The following is a 25325-nucleotide window of genomic DNA, read 5'->3' as shown; positions in this document are numbered from 1 at the left end:
TTTTATTTCTTTTTCTTCTCTGATTGCTGTGGCTAAAACTTCCAAAACAATGTTGAATAATAGTGGTGAGAGTGGGCAACCTTGTCTTGTTCCTGATCTTAGTGGAAATGGTTTCAGTTTTTCACCATTGAGGACGATGTTCGCTGTGGGTTTGTCATATGACCTGTGTTATGTTGAGGAAAGTTCCCTCTATGCCTACTTTTTATCATAAATGGGTGTTGAATTTTGTCAAAAGTTTTCTCTGCATCTATTGAGATGATCATATGGTTTTTCTCCTTCAATTTGTTAATATGGTGTATCACATTGATCGATTTGTGTATATTGAAGAATCCTTGCATTCCTGGGCTATGGCCCACTTGATCATGGTGTATGATCCTTTTAATGTGCTGTGGGATTCTGTTTGCTAGTATTTTGTGGAGGTTTTTTGCATCTATGTTCATCAGTGATATTGGCCTGTAGTTTTCTTTGTGACATCTTTGTCTGGTTTTGGTATCTGGGTGATGGTGGCCTCGTAGAATGAGTTGGGGAGTGTTCCTCCCTCTGCTATATTTTGGAAGAGTTTGAGAAGCATAGGTGTTAGCACTTCTCTAAATGTTTGATAGAATTTGCCTGTGAAGCCATCTGGTCCTGGGCTTTTGTTTGTTCGAAGATTCTTTTTTTTTTTTTTTTTGTGGTATGTAGGCCTCTCACTGCTGTAGCCTCTCCCGTTGTGGAGCACAGGCTCTGGACGCACAGGCCCAGCGGCCATGGCTCACAGGCCCAGCCTCTCCGTGGCATGTGGAATCCTCCCAGACCGGGACATGAACCCGCATCCCCTGCATCGGCAGGCAGACTCGCAACCAGTGCGCCACCAGGGAAGCCCTATTGGAAGATTTTTAATCACAGTTTCAATTTCAGTGCTTGTGATTGGTCTGTTCATATTTTCTATTTCTTCCTGGTTCAGTCTCAGAAGGTTGTGCATTTTTAAGGATTTGTCCATTTCTTCCAGCTTATCCATTTTATTGGCATATAGTTGCTTATAGTAATCTCTCATGATCCTTTGTATTTCTGCAGTGTCAGTTGTTACTTCTCCTTTTTCATTTCTAATTCTATTGATTTGAGTCTTCTCCCTTTTTTTCTTGATGAGTCTGGCTAATGGTTTATCAATTTTGTTTATCTTCTCAAAGAACCAGCTTTTACTTTTATTGATCTTTGCTATTGTTTCCTTCATTTCTTTTTCATTTATTTCTGATCTGATCTTTATGATTTCTTTCCTTCTAACTTTGGGGTGTTTTGGTTCTTCTTTCTCTAATTGCCTTGGCTGTAAGGTTAGGTTGCTTATTTGAGATATTTCTTGTTTCTTAAGGTAGGATTGTATTGCTATAAACTTCCCTCTTAGAACTACTTTTGCTGCATCCCATGGGTTTTTGGTCGTCATGTTTTCATTGTCATTTGTTTCTAGGTACTTTTTGATTTCCTCTTTGATTTCTTCAGTAATCTGTTGGTTATTAAGTAGTGTATTGTTTAGCCTCCATGTGTTTTTATTTTTTACAGTTTTTCCTGTAGTTGATATCTAGTCTCATAGCGTTGTGGTTGTAAAAGATACTTGATACGATTTCAGTTTTCTTAAATTTACCAAGGGTTGATTTGTGACTCAAGATATGATCTATCCTGGAGAATGTTCCATGAGCACTTCAGAAGAATGTGTATTCTGTTTTTCTTTGGATGGAATGTCCTGTAAATATCAATTAAGTCCATCTTGTTTAATGTATCATTTAAAGCTTGTGTTTCCTTATTTATTTTCATTTTGGATGATCTGTCCATTGGTGAAAGTGGGGTGTTAAAGTCCTCTACTGTGATTGTGTTACTGTCAATTTCCCCTTTTATGGCTGTTGGTATTTGCCTTATGTATTGAGGTGCTCCTAAGTTGGGTGCATAAATATTTACAATTGTTGTATCTTCTTCTTGGATTGATCACTTGATCATTATGTAGTGTCCTTCTTTGTCTCTTGTAATAGTCTTTGTTTTAAAGTCTATTTTGTCTGATATGAGAATTGCCACTCCAGTTTTGTTTTGATTTCCTTTTGCATGGACTATCTTTTCCCATCCCCTCACTTTCAGTTTGTATGTGTCCCTAGGTCTGAAATGGGTCTCTAGTAGACAGCATCTATATGGGTCTTGTTTTTGTATCCATTCATCCAGTCTGTGTCTTTTGGTTGGAGCATTTAATCCATTTAAATTTAAGGTACTTCTCGATATGTATGTTCCTATTACCGTTTTCTTAATTGTTTTGGGCTTGTTATTGTAGGTCTTTTCCTTCTCGTGTTTCCTGCCTAGAGAAGTTCCTTTAGCATTTGTTGTAAAGCTGGTTTGGTTGTGCTGAATTCTCTTAGCTTTTGCTTGTCTATAAAGGTTTTAATTTCTTCGTAAAATCTGAATGAGATCCTTGCTGGGTAATCTTGGTTGTAGGTTTTTCTCCTTTGTCACTTTAAATATGTCCTGCCACTCCCTTCTGGCTTTCAGAGTTTCTGCTGGAAGATCAGCTGCTAACCTTATGGGGATTCCCTTGTGTGTTATTTGTTGTTTATCCCTTGCTGCTTTTAAGATTTTTTCTTTGTATTTAATTTTTGATAGTTTGATTAGTATGTGTCTTGGCATGTTTCTCCTTGGATATATCCTGTATGGGACTCTCTGTGCTTCCTAGACTTGAACAACTATTTCCTTTCACATGTTAGGGAAGTTTTTAACTATAATCTCTTCAAATATTTTCTCAGGCCCTTTCTTTTTTTCTTCTTCTTCTGGGACCCCTATAATTTGAATGTTGGTGCATTTAATGTTGTCCCAGAGGTCTCTGAGACTGTCCTCAATTCTTTTCATTCTTTTTTCTTTATTCTGCTCTGTGGTAGTTATTTCCACTATTTTATCTTCCAGGTCACTTATCCGTTCTTCTGCTTTAGTTATTGTGCTATTGATCTCTTCTAGCGAATTTTTAGTTTCATTTATTGTGTTGTTCATCAGTGTTTGTTTGTTCTTTAGTTCTTCTAGGTCCTTGTTAAATGTTTCTTGTATTTTTTCCATTCTATTTCCAAGATTTTGCATCATCTTTACTATCATTATTCTGAATTCTTTTTCAGGTAGACTGCCTATTTCCTCTTCATTTGTTAGGTCTGGTGGGTTTCTGCCTTGCTCCTTCATCTGCTGTGTGTTTCTCTGTCTTCTCATTTTGCTTAACTTACTGTGTTTGGGGTCTCCTTTTTGCAGGCTGAAAGTTTGTAGTTCCCGTTGTTTTTGGTGTCTGCCTCCAGTGGGTAAGGTTGCTTCAGTGGGTTGTGTGGGCTTCCTGGTGGAGGGGACTGGTGCCTGTGTTCTGGTGATGAGGCTGGATATTGGCTTTCTGGTGGACAGGACTGTGTCCGGTGTTGTGTTTTGGGGTGTCTATGGCCTTATTATGATTTTAGGTAGCTTCTCTGCTAATGGGTAGGGTTGTGTTCCTGTCTTGCTAGTTGTTTGGCATGGGGTGTCCAGCACTATAGCTTGCTGATCACTGAGTAGAGCTGGGTCTTGGCATTGAGATGGGGATCTCTGGGAGATTATCGCCGTTTGATATTATGTGGAGCTGGGAGGTCTCTTGTGGACCGGTGTCCTGAACTTTGTTGGCTCTCCTGCCTCAGAGGCACAGCCCTGACGCCTGGCTGCAGCACCAAGAGCCTGTCATCCACACAGCTCAGAATAAAAGGGAGAAGAAAAGGAAAGAAAGAAAGAAGAAGAAAAAATAAAATAAAATAAAGTTATTAAAATAAAAAACAATTATTAAAAATTTTTTTGTAAAGAAAAAAAGAAAGAAGAGAGCACCCAAACCAAAAAAAAAATCCACCAACGATAACAAGTGCTAAGAACTGTACTAAAACAAACAAAACAAAAACGGACAGATAAAACCCTAGGACAAATGGTAAAAGCAAAGCTATACAGACAAAATCACACACCGCAGCACGCACATACACACTCACAAAAAGAAAAAAGGGAAAAAAAATATATATCATTGTTCCCAAAGTCCACCTCCTCAATTTGGGATGATTAATTGTCTATTCAGGTATTCCACCAATGCCAGGTACATCAAGTTGACTGTGGAGCTTTAATCCGCTGCTCCTGAGGCTGCTGGGAGAAATTTCTCTTCTTTGTTGGCACAGCTCCCAGGGTTCAGCTTTGGATTTGGATCCGCCTCTGCGTGTAGGTTGCTTGAAGGCGTCTGTTCTTCACCCAGACAGGACAGGGTTAAAGGAGCAGCTGATTCGGGGGCTCTGGCTCACTCAGGCCGGGGGGAAGGAGGGGTATGGATGCAGGGCGAGCCTGCGGCGGCAGAGGCCAACATGACATTGCACCAGCCTGAGGCGTGCCGTGTGTTCTCCCGGGGAAGTTGTCCCTGGTTCCCGGGACCCTGGCAGTGGCGGGCTGCACAGGCTCCCGGGAGGGGAGGTGTGGAGAGTGACCTGTGCTCACACACAGTCCTCTTGGTGGCAGCAGCAGCAGCCTTAGCGTCTCATGCCCGTCTCTGGTGTCCGCGCTGATAGTCGTGGCTCGCACCCGTCTCTGGAGCTCCTTTAAGTGGTGCTCTGAATCCCCTTTCCTCACACACCAGGAAACAATGGTCTCTTGCCTCTTAGACAGGTCCAGAGTTTTTCCCGGACTCCCTCCCGGCTTGCTGTGGAGCACTAGCCCCTTCAGGCTGTGTTCAAGCCGCCAACCCCAGTCCTCTCCCTGGGGTCTGACCTCCGAAGCCCAAGCCTCAGCTCCCAGCCCCCGTCCGTCCCAGGGGAGCAGACAAGCCTCTCGGGCTGGTGAGTGCTGGTCGGCCCTGATCCTCTGTGCGGGAATCTCTCCGCTTTGCCCTCTGCAGCCCTGTTGCTGTGCTCTCCTCCGTGGCTCCGAAGCTTCCCCCCTCTGCCACCCGCAGTCTCCGTCCGTGTAGTGGCTTCCTAGTGTGTGGACACCTTTCCTCCTTCACAGCTTCCTTCCACTGGTGCAGGTCCCGACCCTATTCTTTTGTCTCTATTTTTCCTTTTTTGTTTGCCCTACCCAGGTACATGGGGGAGTTTCTTGCCTTTTGGGAGGTCTGAGGTCTTCTACCAGCATTCAGTAGGTGTTCTGTAGCAGTTGTTCCACGTGTAGATGTATTTCTGATGTATTTCTGGGGAGGAAGGTGATCTTCACGTCTTACTCTTCTGCCATCTTGAAGCCGTATTGTCTACAATCTTATTTTTAAAAGAAAATTATAAAAGCAGAATCTAAATCCCAAATCTAAAGGGGGCTGGCCTTGAGCAGACTTAAAAATGGACACCCCTCTGTTCAGCACCCTTCCTGCCAAGAAAAAGACCCTGATAAAGGAAGCCCCTACCTTTTAAGTTGTTGGAATACAGTTCAGAGCAGACTTTTTAAAAAAATGTTTTATTGGAGTATAGTTGATTTACAATGTTGTGTTACTTTCTGCTGTACAGCACAGTGAACAGAGCAGACCTTTTCTGTGGAGACCTAAGTATATGGACACAGTCTATCAAAAATGCTCCTAATGTAAAATTTGCTCAGTGTGAGAAATACTAAGAAGATTGAAGAAGGGATTCTCCGTATGATCTCTTAGAATAGAACACTGGGTGTAGAGGAAACTCATTGGGCATCTTGTCTCTTCTTCCCTCATCCACTCCCAGCAGGAGCTCTGCCGCTGGCCTGTGTGGCCCTGCCCATCCCTCTGGTGTGCCAGGCAGTGTGGACAGAGTCTCAGGGTGACTCTGGCATCTTGCCAATGACAGGAAATGCTGAACTGGCCTACAGAGAGAAAACCTCTTTCTTGGCCACGAGATCGGCCTTCATGGCCGTGAGGCATTTTCTGGTAAAGTCAGAGATGTGTTATTTTCTCCACATCTGGCGAACCCTTTCCCTCCTGGGTGTCCGGGGAATCCTGCGGCACACAGTGGGGGAGGCAGGGACCTGGGAGCAGAGACTGTGACCAGGAACGATGGCAGGTGCCACACGTATGAGGTGGGAGCTGCCGGGATGCCATCAGCTGCTCCCAGGGACCGCACAGCGAAGCCTGCGTTTTACGTGGCAATCTTCAGATCCAGTTAAGATCTTTCCTTGGAGGAGAGTCTAAACTCCATAAAACTCCATAAAACTCCATAAACTCTACTGTGCCAGCAGAACCCTCATTCTCATCCTGTGGGGACCCTGAGCCCCTTCTGCTCTGCTCTGCAGGCTGCTCTGACTTCCCAGAAACTGTTTTGGTGCCGTGTCTCCTTTCATCGCTTGGAATTCCTTTCTCTCTCCTTTTCACTCTCCTCCTTTGTTTAAAAGTCTTCTACCAGGAAAACCCCCTCTGGTCCCTTAAATTCTCCCCTGCTCTTCATCAACACAGAGAGGAAGCTCCTTGAGGGCAGGGTGAGGCTTTTGCTTGCATTCTGGGCATTCCCTGCCCAGCACTTTGGGAGCTGCTGCACACAATAGATGTGCTTGTTACTAAGCTTCTCAGTGGCGGTGGGTGGAGCAGCATGTTTCAAATCTCAGCAGCTCCCTTGGGAGGCCTGAGTTGCTTTATTTTCTCCATTGTCCTCCATATCTCTTGCCTGTTTTCTTTGATCTGGCAAACCTCTCTGGGTTTTAAAGGCCAACTTCAGGTTCACTTTGTTATGCAAAGCCTTCACCCTACAAAGAAAAGTGACCTTGACGCATTCCTTCAGGCCAAATACATTAAAAAAAAAAATTCCTTGGGAAAGAGGAGAAACGGGCTGTAACATATTCCCTGCCTGTGGTCGAGAGTGGAGAATGATGTTAATGAGCCAGCATCAGCAGAACTTGCACTTTGAAGGCTGGACTTAATTTCACCCTCCTGGCCGCACAATTTTTGTGTTTTCCCATAGCCTTAGTCAGTCTCTCCTTCCGTGTGTGTGTGTGTGTGTGTGTGTGTGTGTGTGTGTGTGTGTGTGTGTGTGTGTTTCAGAATCCCCCCTTACTGCTGGGCCTTGCAGCGTCAAGGAGTACGTCTTTGTCCCCCAAAGTGCGGCAGGTTGCCTTGCACACATAGGCGCTCAGTAAGTTTAGTGCTCTGAACATGAGTTGTTTCTCCGGAATCGGGGGAAGGTGGCAGCTGTGATGACTCCCCTCGTCCACCATCACGGTCGACACTTAGTGGTGTGAGCAGTAGGCATGCTGTCGCCTCAGTCATCAGGCCTCTCCTGCTCTAGTTCTGTTTTAGCTTGGAAAACCCACCAGTCCCTCAGGCAGGATGGTGAGCTTTTCTTCTTGGAGTTGGACAAGTGCTCTGAGGGGCCAGGCGTCAGCTCACAGATCGACTCTTCTCCCCATGTATCAACGTCTCCCTTTGGGTTCTTGCCCTTGCAGGGGAAGAGTCCTGAGGCTGATTTCTCAGTTTTCCCTAAATTTAGGAAATGTCAGGAGCTGATTAGTCTGGACATAGGGTTGCCCTGCCGTGAAGACGGCTTAAAAACAGGGAGCTGAGGAAGCCACCTTGTTCCAACTTGTTCCAGCGAGCGGCACCCCGCTGTCTCCTCCAGATTCCATGACATGTCATCAAACAACATTGTCTTTTCTTAAGACCTTAATTTTCCTTAAAAAAAAAAATAAGAACGGGGACAATAACTTGTACTTTTGCTCTACCTTCCTACTACTCAGCACAACATGCTAGTAGCTGGCAGGTAATTTTGAGATCTTGGACGTAGCAGTGCACAATTCTGCCTGGTTAACACTTAAAACTAGAAGCTAAGTACGGCAGGCACCACGCAAGGGATGGGGTTAAGAAAAAAAATAAAACCCGGTACACATAAATCTTACCACTTACTTGAGATGGCTGTGAATCATAAATTTTGGTTTCCTATGTGATCTTTCGTGTAGAAAACTGTGGGGTTTGGTTTTGTTGTTGAAAAGGGAGTATGGCTTCAGGTTTGCACATAACAGACACAAAGTGCAACAACTCTGGAAATCTTGACACCAGACAAGAGTGGGAGAAAAAACCTTCACATACCTTAAAGTGAATTACTGGTTAACTACTATTAATATGCCATGGGCCCAGAGACCAGCATATAACACTGCAGGATCAATAAGGGTATTTATCATGTGTGGGTATTGATCTCTCAGGAAGGAGTGAATCATATTTCACGCTGCATATGTTAGTGCACAAAAAAAAAGTAGCAGAGGGATCGGGAAGCCTTATCAAAGAATGGGACGTGTTGAAGGTAAATAAATGTGCGGAGCCACAAATCGGACCATTGCAATAAGAAGACATCGATTCTGTAGGCAACGTCTCTGCAAACGTCTCTGTTGGATGATTGCTGCTGGTCATTTTTCCAGATAACATACTTCTCTGGGCACTGCTTCCTTTCTTAGCTGTTGAGTCCACACCTGCTGATCTTTCTTCCTTACAGCACACATTAGGACTATTCCAGTCATAAGTAACAACACTTAAAACAGCTGGCTTTGTGCTTTCATTTGCATCTTGGCAGAGGACTTAGGGGTTGATAATTCCTGTAAGGGACCGCTGGTTAAGGAGCAACCCCATTTTCTTGGAACAGTGCCACCGTACTTTCTCTCATTATGAATATCATTGTTAAAGTCACCTTGACTAGCTTTTATTCTAGAAAAATAAAGAGTGAGATCCAGCTTAAGAATTTTCAGCAGATTCATTAAGGTGTTTGCTTTTCAGTATACTGCTCTGGTCTTTGTAGTTAGTCATACTGGCCTTGTGGTTTAAAGTACACACACACACAGCCTATTTCAAATTTTGTATGCTTTATATATTCTGTGGCTTGTGAGTTGGAAATCTTTCAGGTTTATAGTCAGTTAATAGTGACACTTAGCTCGACTTACCAGCTCAGTGGTGAAGAGACTGTCTCCAGTTACTCTTTGGGGAATTCTGCTGTAGCAGAGGTTGGAGAGACAGGCACGTTCTGCTTGTATTCTTACTCTGGGCGAGAGCTACATGTTCCTTCTCAAACTGGAGTGAGTAAAGCATGATCACTCAGCAGTGGAGCAAGGACCTGAAAGGGGAGCTGGGCGGCATCCCTAGTCCCTGGGTGACAGGTGTTAGTACTGTAACGTGGTTGTTTGAAGGGAATTCCTGGAAAACCAGACATGCCAGTAATTTTCATGTAGTTCCTTTTCCCCCCTTTACTGCAGCCTCCCTGTGCGAGCTTATAGTTACCTCTTCTGGCCTGGAGAATTTAAAGAGCCTCTCCATTCTAGTCTATAGACCACGTACATATCTAGAAGAGACTGTTCTAGCCTAGTCTGTTCTTCTGCCTCCTTATTCTAGATCCTTCTTTTGTGCTTGCCTCAGACTGATTTTCCTAAAACATTTTTATGTTACTCCCTTGCTCTGAAAACTCATCAACTCCCTAGAGTTTGAGGGGCAACCAGAAGTCCTTGGCTGAGATTCACATGCAAGGCCTTCCACAGTGTGTCCCCAAAGTAAGTTTCCAGTCTCGGCATCCGCTACGTGACCTCTACACTCCAGCCAGGCTCATCTGGTCACTGTCCTTGGAACATGTCTTGTCCTTTCCCTCCTGTATTATCCTGTTGATATTATTCTCCTCTCTTGATTGCCCCGCCACGCTCACCATCTCTGAATCACCTCCATCCTGACTCACATCTCCACTGCCTTTGCTGATGCTGATGTCTGCCTATACTGTCATTGTGGCCATTGGATCATTACTTGTAGGATTCTCGGTCTACACCTAATTTTCCCGAATAGATGGGTCCCTCTTAAGAAGAAATGAAACATTTTGAATATTTCTCTGTGCCTTTTACAATGTCTAGAGCAAAGCTTTGGACAGTTGTTATATGATAACTAATGAATTAATCAAATATAAGTACCAAAATACACCTTAAGGGGATTTCCCTGGCAGTCCAGGCCTTCCAATGCAGGGGGTGAGGGTTCGATCCCTGGTTGGGGAGCTCAGATCCCACATGCCTCGAGGCCAAAAAAACAAAACATATTTAAAACAGGAGCAATGCTGGAACAAATTCAATAAAGACTTTAAAAAAATGGTCCACATGAACAAAAAATTTTTTTAAAAATCGGTCACACTAAACAAAAAAAAACACCTTAAGATCAAGAGTTAAGATTTCTGCATTACCTGCTCCTTTTTTTTTTTTTTTTTTTTTCTTTTTTTTCCGGTACGCGGGCCTCTCACTGCTGTGGCCTCTCCCGTTGAGGAGCACAGGCTCCGGACGCGCAGGCTCAGCGGCCATGGCTCACGGGCCCGGCCACTCTGCGGCATGTGGGATCTTCCCGGACCGGGGCACGATCCCGCGTCCCCTGCACCGGCAGGCAGATTCTCAACCACTGTGCCACCAGGGAAGCCCTACCTTCTCCTCTTGATATTCCGGAAGCCTTATGAGGAATAGTATACTTTGTTACTATACTAGCACTTGAAAGGGTGAATTAAGCTTTTGTGGTTGGAATAAATGAAGAAAGTCTGGGAGTGAGCCATGAAAATCAGAACCATCTGGCAGCAGTATACACACAATACCCGCAGCTTGTGATCCAAGCTCGGCAGTGATTTCTGTAGAAGCCCGACGTCTTTATTCAGTGGAATTCATCTGTATGCTCTTACTTGGTAGCCAGTCAGGGCTGTCACAATAATGCAGTCAGGAGTCACATATTTTTAGGGAGAATTTATAGAGCAGTTGCTTTGAATCTTTAAACTAGTGGTTCTCCATCTTTTGAGCGCATCAGAACCTACTGAAGGCTTTGTTTTAACTTGGGTTGCTGGGCCAGCCCTCAGAGTTTCTGATTAAGTGGGTCTGGGGTGGGTCCGAGAATGTCCATTTCTACAAATTCCCAGGTGATGCCAATGCAGCTGATTCAAGGACCACACCCTGAGCACTGCTGGATTAGACACATAATTTGATGGATGTTTATTTCAGCCTTGGGAAACTTCCACTTACTGGTAGCACACACATAAAGGCTGGGAGGCATAAAGATGTTTTGAACATTGACCAGGAATTTTAATTTGGAACTTTAAAATACCGTTTATAAAATAAGAATTTGGTAGTTCCACATGTCCCTGGAATGGATGCCCTCTCCTAGTGCTTTTTAAAATGTCACTTTTTGAGAGTGCTTAAACATTTTAAGAGTCTAAAATATTTAGGCATTTACTCTCATAAAGCTCAAAGGATTTTTATTGTTTATTTAAATGCTAGTATGAATCGAAACTTTTCCAACATATATCTTAATTTATTCTTAAAGGTCATTATAATTTGAAAGAGGGGATAAAATATGGGTAAGTAGAAAAGTGATCACATTTTAATTAATTACAGTCATCTGTAGCAAAACAAATCCTTGCTTTGACCTGATGTAGCATTTTATTTGAGGTTTACTCTGAAATTTACTGAAGCCATGCTTTTGGCACTTTGAGGATTATTACTGACAACATTTTGTTTCTGGGTAAACTGAGGCGTGATTAATGGTCCTAACTAAAGTTATGATGTAGAAATTCATGTGCCCTGATCTGAGAATGCTCGTGTCTTTGGGTTTCTGTTTAATTCTTTACCTCCTAGTGTATTTTGTTTTCTTTATCAAGAAGCATGCTTTTGAAGGGCAGGCCCTAGGGGTATCCAGTGTTTTTCAACTGCAGGGATGGGGATGAACGTCTAAAATGCCTTCCTAAATGCCTATGAGATTGTATACGGATGTCTCACTAATGCTTATGACTGGGTGGTAAGAGTATGTTATTCATTGCTTTTCTGATTTTTTTTTTTTTTTTTTTTTTTTTTTTTGCGTTATGCGGGCCTCTCACTGTTGTGGCCTCTCCCGTTGCGGACCACAGGCTCCGGGCACACAGGCTCAGCGGCCATGGCTCACGGGCCCAGCCGCTCCGTGGCATGTGGGATCCTCCCAGACCGGGGCACGAACCCACGTCCCCCGCATCGGCAGGCGGACTCCCAACCACTCCGCCACCAGGGAAGCCTGCTTTTCTGATTTAAATAACTATAATTTATCATTTTTTGTGAAACTTGTATTGCTTTTATAATCAGGTTAACATAAAGACGTGACATTGAAAACAAAAGAGTTAGATACAGAAAACCATCTATTTTGCCACTACATTGGTGTTTAAAATAAGAGATAGACCAGTGGGAAAGTTCAGGAGGAAAGAATTATAGGTGCCTTCTCCAGACACAGGTAGAGTGATGGAATTGGAACTCTTCATCTCGTTAGTTGGGAAGAGGAGGAGAGAAGAATTCCTGAGATGTATAATAAGAGAGTGGCCCTGACAATGCACTGCCAGGAGCCTGAGGTAGACGGACTTGCTATCCTGTCAGAGAAAAGAGACTTCAGTGCTGACTATACAATGAGGCTGTAGAAACACATTTTGTTGTTGTTCTCTCCCAAACCTTCCAGAGCGTATGCACGTTTAGTCATGCCTTCCCCACATTCAGTCGGAGGACACTTTCTGAGCACCTGCTCTGGGCCACGTGTTGCTAGTCTTGGGAATTTCTCTCCACAGGCTTCTCCCTGCCTACGTGTGTTCAGCCCTTCTCTGTGTTTTAAAAATGAAATAACAATATCTTACTACTCCTTGGAGCTTCTAGTTTTTCCTCGTATTTATTTTGATGACAGGCTGCTTGAAAAAACACTGTTCATTGATCCCTTCTGCAAATATTTGCCCCCAGGTGTCCGGCTTAGCGTGTGCTTAGCATGAGGGATGCCTGGCAGCGCTGCTCGCTGGGTCGTCCCTTCCGACCAGAGAGAAGGCTGCTCGCCATCAGATAGGAGGCTCTTCACCGTATTCATGTTTCCTCATCGCTCACTCGCTCCTTTATCTCTTGAAGGCTTCTGCTTCTCCAACACTGTGCTAAAACCACAGGGCCCTAAAGACCCAGCCCTCTGTGGGTCTTTTCCAGAACTAATCTTGCTTGATCTCGTAGCAGGGTCGACACTGCAGCCTGCCCCTCTGCCATCCCTGTCGAATTTGTCCTCTGCGACCTTGCGTTCTCTCCTCCATTCTCCAGGGTTCTGGCCCTGGTGCTCTTTTCTCCTTTCAGAACATACTCTTCTGTAACAGCTCTCTCCTCTTCCCAGATGCAGCCAGCATCTCCCGGTGGTGACTCCTGAATCTCAGCTTCCAACCTCAGCCTCTCGCACGAGTGCAGCCGTCGAGCTTCTCGGCCTGGCTCCTCTCCCCCATGTCCGTGCCCCTCTGGCCCCTTGCGTGGCGATGAGGCAGACTTACCACCTGCATCTCTGCTGCCATCCCAGGCCTCCCGCTCTTCCTCTTTGGCTTTTCCTGCATCTTGCGTCCTGATGCCCCTCAGTCCTGCAGTTCTCTTGAGCTCATCTCCCCCGTGTCTCTGGTATTTGCAGTCTGCTGGGTCTCTCCCTGACTGCTTCAGCGGCTCCCTGGTGGCTCTCCCTGCCTCTGGGCTCTCTTCCCTTTGCTCGTCTTAAGAATTGCCATCAGTTGAATCACTCCAAAGCACAGCTCTGATCCTCTGTGCTCCTTGCTCACATATCCTCAGTGGTTCCCACCACAGCCTGGAAAGAGTTCAGAGAGCTGGCCTGAGGCTTCCCCTCGCCTGGCCGCAGCCCACCTGTAAGACTGGCCCTCTTTTGCCCTCTTTGCAATTCTTAACCCAACAGCCCTGTCCATCACTCCCAAGGTCCTCTCCCACTTTCCTTCTTCCATCCCTTTGTCTTTGCTGCCCTGTTCTCAGTACTCTCTTTTTCTCATTTTCACCTATTTCCTGCTCCTCTTTTAAAGTACAACGCAGGTGCAGTTTTTTTCTATGACGGTCTCTGTAATTCCTTTCTAGGTTGCATGTCATCTTTCAGCCTTTGAGTTTCCATAAAAGTTTATGGGTATTCCTGTATGAGAGTCCTTGTTATAATTTGTAATCGCATCGTCCATCCTGTACTGTAGACTCCCAGTGGGCAGGGGCAGCCTGATACCTTGCAGCCATTTTAGGCACTTGGCCAACTCTTAGAACATTGTTTAATAAATGTCTACTGGAGAGATGACTTAGGAGTCCATTCAGTTGTTTATTGGAATTGACAGCTTAACATCTAGACCCTGGGTCGGCAGACTTCAGCCTGCGGATCACTTTGGCTCACTGCCTGTGTTTGTGAATAAAGTTTTATTGCAACACAACCACGCAGCAGCCTGTACATTCTGCAGAGGAATGGCCACAAAGCCTAAAATAGTTACTAACTGACCTTTTACAGAAGTTTGTCTCCCAGGGTCTATACCATTGTCCAGACTTCAGGATTCAGTATCAACGGTTAGAAGGAAGTGAAGAAAACAATGTTTTCTTAAACTCTTAGCCTCTTGCTTTGGCTCTGGGACATATCTGTGTGGACATACACATAGAAAGGGCACTAGGATTTTTTATTACTTTATTTAAAGTGAAATACGGTTAATTTTGTTGTAAGACTGTTGCAGACAGCCAAGTTAACTAGATTTGATCTCTAATTTCTTGACATTAGGATAGGAATGTCTAGGGAGAAGTTAGACCTGGTCAGCCTTTATGTGATGAAAATGACCCCTGCCTAAAATGTTTTTGATATTCTCAGTAAAAATAATCACCAAGGGTCTGCCAGCTGTGCCGCCAGAGTTACGCCAGCCGTAGGAACCCTGCTGTATTCCGACCGCAGGAACAGCCGCGTGCCCAGGTGCCTTGGTCTAAAGCTCTGCGGATCTTGAGGAGGAAGGCCATACGTTGGCAAGGTTTAGAGGTAAAGTTCTGTAGGCCCCCATATTAATACCATGTTGTCTTTTTCTTTCTGTGTTTTTTCTTAGTAGAGGGCCGGGTGGTCATCCAGGATATTCCTCCTGTCACCAGCAGAGGGCACGTGGAGAACACACCTGACCTCGTCTCCGACTCCACCTACTACAGCAGCTTTTACCAGCCGTCTCTGTTCCCGTACTACAACAATCTGTACAACTACCCGCAGTACTCCATGGGCTTAGCCGCTGACTCCCCCTCCGGGGACATGGGAAGCCCTCTCGGGGGCTCCCCTGTGAAGAACAGCCTTCGGAGCCTCCCAGCCCCTTATGTGCCCGGTCAGACAGGAAACCAGTGGCAGGTAAGATGTTAGCAGAGAGTGAACTGGGTATGTGAAAACCACACACATAAGCACACACTCACAGACGCGCACGCCCAGCTCAGCACACGTGTGCCATTATGCAAAACGTGTAACAAGTTTTCACTCTACCCATAACATCATTTAACCCCAGAGGTTGACTGCAAGGCACTGTAAAGAAATATGGATATATTTGTTTCTGTTTTCAAATTTGACCTTTCTCATCCTTTGATGTCATTTTGCATAAATACCCAGTTGGCCAGAATCAGCTTCACAGGTGGCTTATGTAAGAGGCCCCATCTCCTCTAGCCTTATCCCCACTCTTTAGAGCAGCTTAGAAAATGCTGGTTGTGGCCTTCTGGGTGGCAGTAATCCCAGTGATGAATTTTGACCCTGCAAGGGAGATGTGTTCTGATCTGTATGTTTGCATGGAAGGAAGGTGAGAGAAGAACTAGGTCACTGCTGTGCTGGGCCAACTTGAGACCATTCTCAGCTGGGAATGGAGGTCAGTCTTTCATATGCTAAGTATGTGCTTCTGAAATAGTGTGCCATCAAGAGCTTTTAATATCTGGGATAAAACAAAGCATTTTGCATTATCAGGGAATGTTTATTCAGCACTGTTCTGCTTCCTCAGTTTTCACCATTTTTATGATGCCAGTGTATCAGCAGCAGATTGAAGGCCTGGAAAGTATGCACAGGCTGGGTTACCATGTTGTGGGAATGTGCATGCATGAGCACTTAGCCTCTGCTCCTCCAAGCCCCCCTCCAACTGTAAGATACCAATTCTGAGAGAACTGTTCTCATTTTGGATGCATTTACTGTGTTTGGGGTTTCCCAGCTAGGCTTTGATTCCAGCACAATGCAATGTATGTATGTGGGAGTTTAGGGTAATTGACCTTCTTATACTCACTTTTTAAAAATGTGCCTTGACGTTTTCCTCAGAGCAATTCTATTCCATTTTGCATTTGTAGATGTGGGGAAGTTGCTGATATTCACATCACCCCATTTTTTGGACTCTCACACTAGCCTTAAGGATCTGACTTCTTCGGCATGTTAATGTGTCAGCTTGAATTCCCTGGGCTAATCATCTTCATAAGTTTTCTATACATTTTAATTTTAGAATCAGACTTTTAAAAAAGGCGTTGGAACTGAGAGGTGATATGAATATAAAGGAAATGCGATGATTTATGGATCTTCCGGCCGGATCCCTACAGGCCTTTCAGAGTGCCAGTTGGATTTTATGATTTTGGGGCAGGTTTTAGGTTGATTTCTGTTAGAGACTCTCCTCTAGGAAAGGAGAAAGAAGTATCTTATAGTCCTTAAAAACCAGCTCATCCTACAGATTCCCATGAGGCAGGGACTACTGCTGGAGCATCCTGGTTTTCTGGCTACTTCCAGGCTTTAAAGAGAAATTAGGGAAGGTCTCTGAACCTGTTGGCTTATGAGGAAAAGGATGAGAAAGAAAATTCTTAAGTGTCTTCTGAAAGAGAGAGTTCACGATCAGCAGCATCAGAAATCTTCTAAGTTAATTTACACTCCCACTCTGTCAGGATCTTTCCAATGGCGTAAGATGGCTGACACACTAATGTTTGTTCTTAACTCCACCTGGAAGACCTGGAGGGGGTGTAGCAGAAGTCTTGGATTTCCTTGGAGGTCTCTTGCCAAGGTCCACCCTCTGGGGGACCAGGGACAGCCAAGAGGAGACATTCTCTTGGGCAGCAGCGTTGCCTGGTTTTGGAGCGCTGCCTCAGCCGCTGTGTACAAGGAGAGATTCCCCCCCAAGGGCAAGTTCTTATACCCCTGCTGCCAAGGGTGAGAGGAAAAATGTTACCCAAACTTTCTTAGTCATGTGGGGGGCCTGCAGTTTTGATGCTGTTGGCGCCTTCTCTAGAACCACCGCTTACTAGACTGGAGAGAGGGGCCCTTGGTTAGAGGCCCAGGAGAAAAGCCAAGGCCTCATTTAACATAAGAGTTTGTTTTCAAGGAGGTCTGGGCTCAATCTATTTCCTAGCCAGTTTTCACCATTGGTAATATATTCCCATCTAACAAATTGTTTTGCAGAAGTAGGTCCTTCTCTGCTACTCTGGTTGATGCCTGTTCCTCTTAGTTAGTAACAACACCCATCCTGATAGTTACCATTTGTGGAGCAGTAAATCCTCCCACAGCCCTGGGAGGCAGATGGTATTGTCCCCTTTATACAGGTGAGGACATGGAGACTCAGAGGGCCACCACGGTCACACAGTCACCACATGGAAAGCTGGAGTTTGAATCTATAGCCGTCTGGCTCCAAAGTGTGTTTCCCAGCACCATCTGGTTAACACTGGGTCTGCAGCAGGCTCGGAGCTACAGAGACGGCCATCAGTTAAGTACGAATACTGACACCCTCTTTAGCTCTTTAGGGCTTGGAATTCCTACCTGTGTCCTTTGCTTTTTATTGGGGGGTCTTCTTGGATCCCTCTTCTGATTGTCTCTCTTCACTTGTGGAGGTTGGAAAATAAGCAGAAACTTCTAGAACAGTGCTGAGGTGTGGTCACTTCAGATAGTGGAGAGCAGAGCCCCTGACACTTTCCTGAAATTCTCGGTCTTGGCCATTAGTGTTAAAATATGCTGAATTCCTTGCAGTTTGGAGGTTGCTTTTGGAATCTGCGTACAGATTTTCTTTTTCTTTTTTTTTTTAATTTATTTTTTATTTAATTTATTTTTGGCTGCGTTGGGTCTTCGTTGCTGCGCATGGGCTTTCTCTAGTTGCGGCGAGCGGGGGCTACTCTTCGTTGCAGTACGTGGGCTTCTCTTTGTTGCGGAGCATAGGCTCTAGGTACGCGGGCTCAGTAGCTGTGGCACGTGGGCTCAGTAGTTGTGGCTCGCAGGCTCTAGAGTGCAGGCTCAGTAGTTGTGGCGCGTGGGCTTAGTTGCTCTGTGGCCTGTGGGGTCTTCTTGGACCAGGGCTTGAACCCGTGTCTCCCCCCATTGGCAGACGGATTCTTAACGCCTGTGCCACCAGGGAAGCCCCCAGATTTTCTCTGAGTGTGAATTCTTGAAGCATATGTAGGCACCCCTGCAGTGTGTGTGTAACATGAAAGGTGATCCAAACAATTGAGATAAGGGGGCTTGACCACACACATGGCCTCTCCATCCCTTCTAAGTCTGACATTTTACGAGTCTGTGGATTAATCTTGTAACTAGACCTGACCCTGAGCTTGACTTACAACCTTATAGTCACACCCACAAAAATTATTTCTCTTGGAAGTAAACACTAACGTTAAAAATTGAAGAGCCAACATCCATATAAGCCATCATTTTGCAAAAGGACAGGTGAAAGTCCGTCCAGTGATGGTCAGAGCTGAAATGGATCTTACAGAGGTCCCTTTCACCCCCATCCTGCTGCACGGAAGACTGAGATCTGGAGCTGGGGGATCTGTTCAGCACCCACAGCTAGCTGATGACAGAGCCTTGTCCAGAAACCAGGCCTGTAGATTTAGGGAAACAGTACTGTGTGTTTTGAGACACGTGGAGTCTGGCGCTTGGAGATCTATAGTCAATTCTAACTTGTGATTTAACTGTTGTGTAGCCTTGAGCAAAATACTTAACCTTCTGAAACTCAGTTGTTTTGTCTGTCAAGTGGGCATAATACCTACCACCTTCACAGAACTGTTGTGTTCCATGAATATATAAGGCAGCATAATGACTGAAGTGTATGTGGAAGTTTCTGTGTGTACCAACAAATGCTATGCCGATATTAACTTCTTGTGAATTTATTTCATTAACCATGATTGTCTCTTGGCCCTACTCTTTTTTGAAAGCTATTTAATTTTCAGCCTTTTGTTCATATGTATTTTAGTTAGCTACCTCCGATCCCCTTTGTAATAAGATGGGGTATACATAATGCACATTTTTGTTATTGTTGAAAGACCATGACATGTGAATATGGATCGAGTATGAATGTATACGGAATAATTTTTATCAGGAATGGGGAAGAATTTGATCTGCTTAGGAAATTGAAAACTGGAAGCATAGACAAAGATTATGGTATAATATATGTTTATTAATATGTATGTGTTATAAAGAAGTATTAAATAGAAAACACCTACAAATAATACTTATAACCAATGTTTAAGGGATAGGAACTGTACAGCTCACTTTTTCACCAAGTCGCTATGGCAGAGGTATAGGGAACAGTGATCTGGGGCAGGGTCTCCCCCTGACCTTGCTATTCCTGTTGTTTCAGGAGGGCGCCCTGGCTCTGATCTTCAGAGAGTGCCTTGCCCCCTTCTGGTAGAAGCCTCCTGGGGAGGGAAGGGGAGGGATCCTCTCTTGGTTGTAGCCATGCTTTCCTGTCTCCTTTTGGAAGGTGGCCCATAGCTGCGCCTGGAGGGCAGTGAGCTGGTCTCTCTCACTGGATCTTCCCCCCAACCCGGTCTGACCCTAGCTCTACCTGAAGGGCCTGAATCTTAGGTAACATCTCCTCCATCTACTGTCTTGACTCTGTTGCTAGGACCCAACTTCCCTTCTAACTCTTCACCAGAGCGATAACTTTCGTTATCCTTCTTCCCTTGCTGCTTTGGGTAACAGTGTGTTTGGGGGGAGTAGCATGAAAAGTTTTCAGAACAAAGAGCTCCTTTGTGATTCCTAGAAAAAATCGACTCTAGTGGAGGTTGTCATAATTTTTTAAAGCCAGACTTCTTAGAGATTAGTGGGGAGGGTACTGAATTATTTACAAAAAGAAATCATTGACTTTAAAAAAAATTTTATTTATTTATTTAGTTTTGGCTGTGTTGGGTCTTTGTTTCTGTGCGAGGGCTTTCTCTAGTTGCGGTGAGCGGGGGCCACTCTTCATTGCGGTGCGCGGGCCTCTCACTGTTGTGGCCTCTCCTGTGGCGGAGCACAGGCTCTGGACGCGCAGGCTCAGCGGCCATGGCTCACGGGCCCAGCCGCTCTGCGGCATGTGGGATCTTCCCGGACCGGGGCTTGAACCCGTGTCCCCTGCATCGGCAGGCAGATTCTCAACCACCGCGCCACCAGGGAAGCCCCGAAATCATTGACTTTTTATTATAGAATTGAGATTTCCTGTAAGTCTCCCTATAAAGTCATGCAAGCCACAGATAATTATTGAGCACCTACTAAGTACAAAACCTAGTTAAAAAAAAGAAAAAGCTAGAGCAGTCAACTGGGCCAGCATCCCAGAATCCCAAGGCTCTTTCATGTTGATACCCTGCATGCATGCTGAGAGCTGCTTTAATCGCTTTGGGTCTGTTTCCAGCCTCTGGAGATTTGTGGCCCAATCATAGATTCCTGTCATGTTGTGAAACAGGAATAACATTTGTGACACTGGAACAAACTCACGATGAATGGCTGGTTCCACTGACCAGCAGCTCAATTTCACTTCTGCATTTAATTGCCTGCAAAAGCTGTTTATTGCCTGGTGCACTCCTTCACGGCAACATTACCTCTTAAATAAACATGTTGTACCAGGTTGACAAGGGAGAGGTACATATCAAGTGAGCAGAAATAAATATGGGAGGACTCCAAGTTGTGTCTGGGATCTCCTTTCAGTCCCCCTGGTGGGCACCCCCTTGATAGGCTTTTCTGAAGCTTGTGCCACCAGAGGTGGAGACAACCGTTCCAGCCACAGTTGGGGTGTGGTCACATAGCAGCAGAGGTGATTGCTTCCTTCTGATCATTCTTTGGGGCTCAATCTGAAGTGTCTCAAGATACAGTGGCCCGTTTATGATTATGCACCTCACTGGAATGCATTCGATTATTAAATAAACATGCAGGCAGGTCCCACCATGTGCTAAGGGATCTACCACTGAACCAAATGGACAAAAGTGCAAAAAGTAGGTCTTGGGGGAAGGCTGTTACCTCCTGGTACATGAGAAGGAGGTTGGGGGTCATCTTAAGTGCCCTGGCTTTGAAACTGAGACATAGGCAGGCAGGAAGTCAGAGTCTGACCTAGGCCTTGGAGCACAGAGAACGGCTCCCCTTGTGGGCATTACTGGGATGTGGCCTGTCGGGCGCTTGTAAACGCCGCCCCTCTTGACTGTGCTGCCTGCCTGCTGTTGTTCTCCATCCTGTAGGAGCAGCCTGTGGGGGCCCTGGCTTTCACACTGCCTCCTCTTTTTATGAGCGTGGTTCCGTCGAGCCTGTTAGCTCGAGGAGCTAAGAAGTGACTTCTGGCGCCTGTGCGGTGTGGGCACAGCTGCAGCGCCTCCACGTCTGTGCCCTAGGGTCTCCCAGGAGGGTCCAGAGGTGGGGTGGGAGGATAGGAATCCAAGGCTTAAACCGGGCTCCCACTCCCAGGGACACAATCACAATAGCCAACTGTTAATTAGTTAAACCATTAATTTTTAATATTTCTAAATTTAAAAAAATGGTATGTCAGGGAGAAGGTAGTAGAATGCAAAATCCACATCAATTTTGATGACGAAGTAGGGGACTTCAGATAAATTTTGTGCTCACCTCAGGCCAGTAAGCTGTCCCACCAGGCCCCCGGGGTAATGTGCATCTGGTCACCTCACACTACTGGGTGATGCTGGCTGGGAAAGAGCAAGTGACTCCCTGAGGACCTGGGGCCTTTTTTCTCTGGGTGAGGTGCTCTCTCTACAAACACTCAGGTGATCCACTAGGCTGCCCCTCCAATCCCATCGCCCTCTTTGTTGGCTGAATATACTAGCCCTGGCTTCCCTTTTTAGAGCAAACTGGTTATTGGCCACTATTTGTTGGTGAATAGATACTGACAGGCTTTTTCCTCTGGAAAGAAAAAGTTTTCAAGCATATAGAAGAGGAATTTGTAAGGCTGCATTCAGTTTAAAGCATGTAAAGGAATCTCTTTCCTCAGGAAAAGGAAATTAAATTAGATGTGGTATTTGCCTTGGGCTATTAGGGCTAACCCCCCCCCCATTTGTTTTTTAAAAGGGAATTACAGAGACATACATTTCTGTTGGTGTTGCTATAATGTGTATTTATTTGGTATCCATCTACTTATGTGAACTCTGTTAATTCTAATAATTTTATAGGTGCTTATTTTAGGGTTTCTAGATTAGATAGTCATTTCATAGAAAAATATTGATACTGACATTTTTCTTCCCCCAAATACCTCCAAGTTCTAATTTATGTTCTTAGTGAATTATTTAGTTTAGATACCAGTGGTGGACAGCTGGTGTCATCTTGTTCCTTATTTTACTGGGAATGTGTTTTGCACTTCACTGTCCTGAATGCAGGCTGTTACCTGTGCTGGTTTACAGAGAAATGAGGGAAAAAAAGGACAAGGTTTTTTTTCTTACAGCTGAATTATTCAATTCAAAAAATTGTTTTTATCGGGCCCGTCCCTTTCCAACACGTTTTTAATGAAACGAGGATCTTTTTTTTATAAATGCCCTTACTTGGCAATATAAAAAGTTGGCGACTCTGTTCCTGTCTCCCCTGCCTCCTTTTTAAGAAGTTGTACTAGTCCGAAGACCAGAGAGAGTCTGCAAACCAAGGCACAGGCATTGTGTCACCATGACAACAGCGGAATTCTTTGGGGTCTTCAGTGTGCTGTCTTTAGCAGCTGTCTCAACCTCACTCTTTGCAGACAGGGTGTTGTGGTCTTTTCCTATCTTTTAATCTCAGCCCTGTTAACGCCTTTATGCTAGCTCAGCATTTTGTGGGGCTCCCTCACACGCACCCCAAGTAGGTCCTGCTTTCTGGGACAGTGAGGACACAGGGATTGGGCTTCCCAGCTCAGAAGACCAGTCTTGAAGAATCTTCCATTTAAATGTAAAAGTCATTACAGACCACGGGAAGTTTAAAGCCAGTGAAGTGAAGGTGTCAGGCTTCCCAAAGTTTGGGGTTGCATTGCCTCTACTATAAACTTTCCCTTAAATGGCCTGTCAAGTCTTAGCCCCATCTGCAATTTTCTCTTCTGAAACATAATTCCTCATTAGGTTCTTCTCATTTAAGAAGAAATAATAAACCCAGTTCTCTTGGGCCTTTACCTCATGTTCCTACACCTGCAGGAGACAAGCTTTGTTGGCCAGGGCACCGGTGGGGCAGCAGTGGGCCTGGGCATCCTGGGAAGCCCCCCGAGCTTTGCAGCAGAGGAATGCAGTCCTCTCTTTCTGTTTCTAAATGACCTCCTTGTTGACACACACTGTCACAGAGGAATTGCTGTTTTGTCACGTTCTAGATGAGTACAAGCCATGGGCACCACAGGCATCATCTGGTTTTTATTACACCTTTCCTGGAAGGAATGGTTGTTTTCTTGCACAGATTATGAAAGTTGAATGATTTGCATGCTTTGATCCTGCAAGAGGGCTGTTGTTTGCAAGAATTGGTGCCAGCGATAACAATATTCTTGGTGACTCTTGGTCTGGAACCAAAATTAAGGGAGGTGGTGGGTATTTTAGAAGCTGAACACAGATGGTGAGAGGTGGGGCTGAGGAATGCTCCTTCACTGCAGCAGTGCACACGAGAGTCATTTTTGCAGAGTATTTTGGTTAAAAATGTGTGGATTACAGAAGAAAATGGAACTGGCCTCTGGAAACCTGGACACTGGTGGAGGCAGATCTGACTCAGAGAGGATCTCGGGGAGGGGTTGGGCCCTGGCCCTCCTAAGGGATTCTCAGCCCAACTGAAGCAGTCCAGTAGCATCCCAGGAAATCCAGATGGAGGGTAACCTTGGGTCTTAGGACCCTTTGGGAGACTCCAGTGATTCTCGGGCTGTCCTGCAGGGTCATTTCTATTCTTACATGTGTTCAGTTTAATCTGGACTGAGTTGGGAAGCCCTGGAAAGGGCTGGTCTACTCCAGGGACTACTCCATGATTCAGCTGAAGGCAGAAGAAAAGACATTATCAGTCTCTTGTGAGGTCGTTACACAATCCGATTCTGACACAATAGCATCAGGTTAGTAAATGATACAGTCATTTGGGGATCTGTAATCTGCTTGAAAATTAGATGATTAGGTCACAGTTTTTAAAAGCTTTCAGATTTGATTTAGTTAGGCTGCTGGCCAAAATCTTATCTATTTCCATTTGCCTTTTTAGTCTACTTCTTTTCCTAAGTAGATGTGAATGTGTTATAAAATTAGTTGCTTTTTAGAATGCTTATGTGTGTGCATGAGTCTCAGATTTCTTGGGAGTCCATATTTGTGTGGCCTGGTAAGTGGCTCTCATTAGTTAGATAAAGACCAAAATCAAGGGAATGCATAATAGAGGCTGATTTGCCCTATATTTGGAGATATATTAGGAATATGGTAGTAGAAAAACAAAAAGAATAGGGTTATGAAAAATTTCCATATTACAGAGTGTGCATAAGAAACTCCTTTGTGTATATGTATCATTCATACCTCGAGTGCCAGCTCTGTGCCTAGCCCTGCGCTAGACTGTCCCCTCCAGTGCCAGCTCACAGTGGGTGGATGAGAGAAAGGACACGTGTAATTCTCTGATCGCTACTGTGGTCAGAGTCTGGAGGTTCCCAGGGAGCTGTGGTGCATGTGGAAGGTGAGCCCTGTGCAGTGCTGTGCCCAGGGACCAGGCGAGGTGGGGTGGGGACAAGTATTTTATCATTACTGTCGTTTAGAATTGCCACTGCTTGGTGATAATTAGAAGCAGGTTGACTTTGTGAGTTTTATTATTTTAAAAAGTACTCTACTCCCTTACGACCTGCACCCAGGACAGGTTGCTTTCAGCGCCCCCTTCTTGGGAGACCCCTGATCCCGAGGGCATCTCCTTGAGATGCACAACGTCCTGGTGGGGGGAGTTCGTAAGAAGACTGAGGAACAGGGAAAAGGGGATTATTTCCTCATTTCATTTTTCATTCCTTTTCACAAACACTGCTTTTTGCAATTCTTAGCCAATACTGAGAGAAGGAGGGCAGACATAAAAATTCTACGTATTGGGTAGTGGTATGCAACCCAAAAGGGGAAGGAGCGTTTTCTCTGTCTCTGTCTCTCTCTGTTTGATGGTGGCAGTGTAGTTTCTTGAGTTGGTTTTTCAACTTATTTAAATGTGAAAAGTAGAACAATTCAGACAACGGATTTTTCTTTCAAATATCAAACATTTATATACTTAAAATAATTTTTGAAGTATATAATGGACAGATTTTTCTGTCTCCCTCTCTATTACTAGGTCCCTGACATACCTGTAAAAGGGCTCAGAGTCATGTGGTAACAAACCCAAAAGAGGGGTCCTTGGGTGTGGCCACCATTCTGCACTGAGGCGCACGCAGCGGGAGACCCGTAGGGGAGGGGGAGGTACGACAGGACAGTTACTGGACAGCCTGGTGCCG

General features: G+C 45.0%; 1 protein-coding gene across 2 annotated transcripts in view; it reads left to right on the top strand.

Annotated features, from left to right (window-relative positions):
- DMRT1 (doublesex and mab-3 related transcription factor 1) overlaps positions 1 to 25325 on the top strand; it is a 105582-nt gene that overhangs the window by 30403 nt on the left and 49854 nt on the right. Inside the window, exon 4 of one of the 2 annotated variants that reach the window (XM_067040160.1) lies at positions 14783 to 15064. In XM_067040160.1, coding sequence (XP_066896261.1) covers positions 14783 to 15064 — 282 coding nt within the window. Of the gene's footprint in view, positions 1 to 14780; positions 15065 to 25325 lie in introns of both variants that reach the window. The other variant, XM_059073337.2, reaches the window with a different exon arrangement.

Source organism: Kogia breviceps, chromosome 8 (genome assembly GCF_026419965.1).
Source record: "Kogia breviceps isolate mKogBre1 chromosome 8, mKogBre1 haplotype 1, whole genome shotgun sequence".
Lineage (NCBI taxonomy): Eukaryota > Metazoa > Chordata > Mammalia > Artiodactyla > Physeteridae > Kogia > Kogia breviceps.
This window is presented reverse-complemented; position numbering and strand designations above follow the sequence as displayed.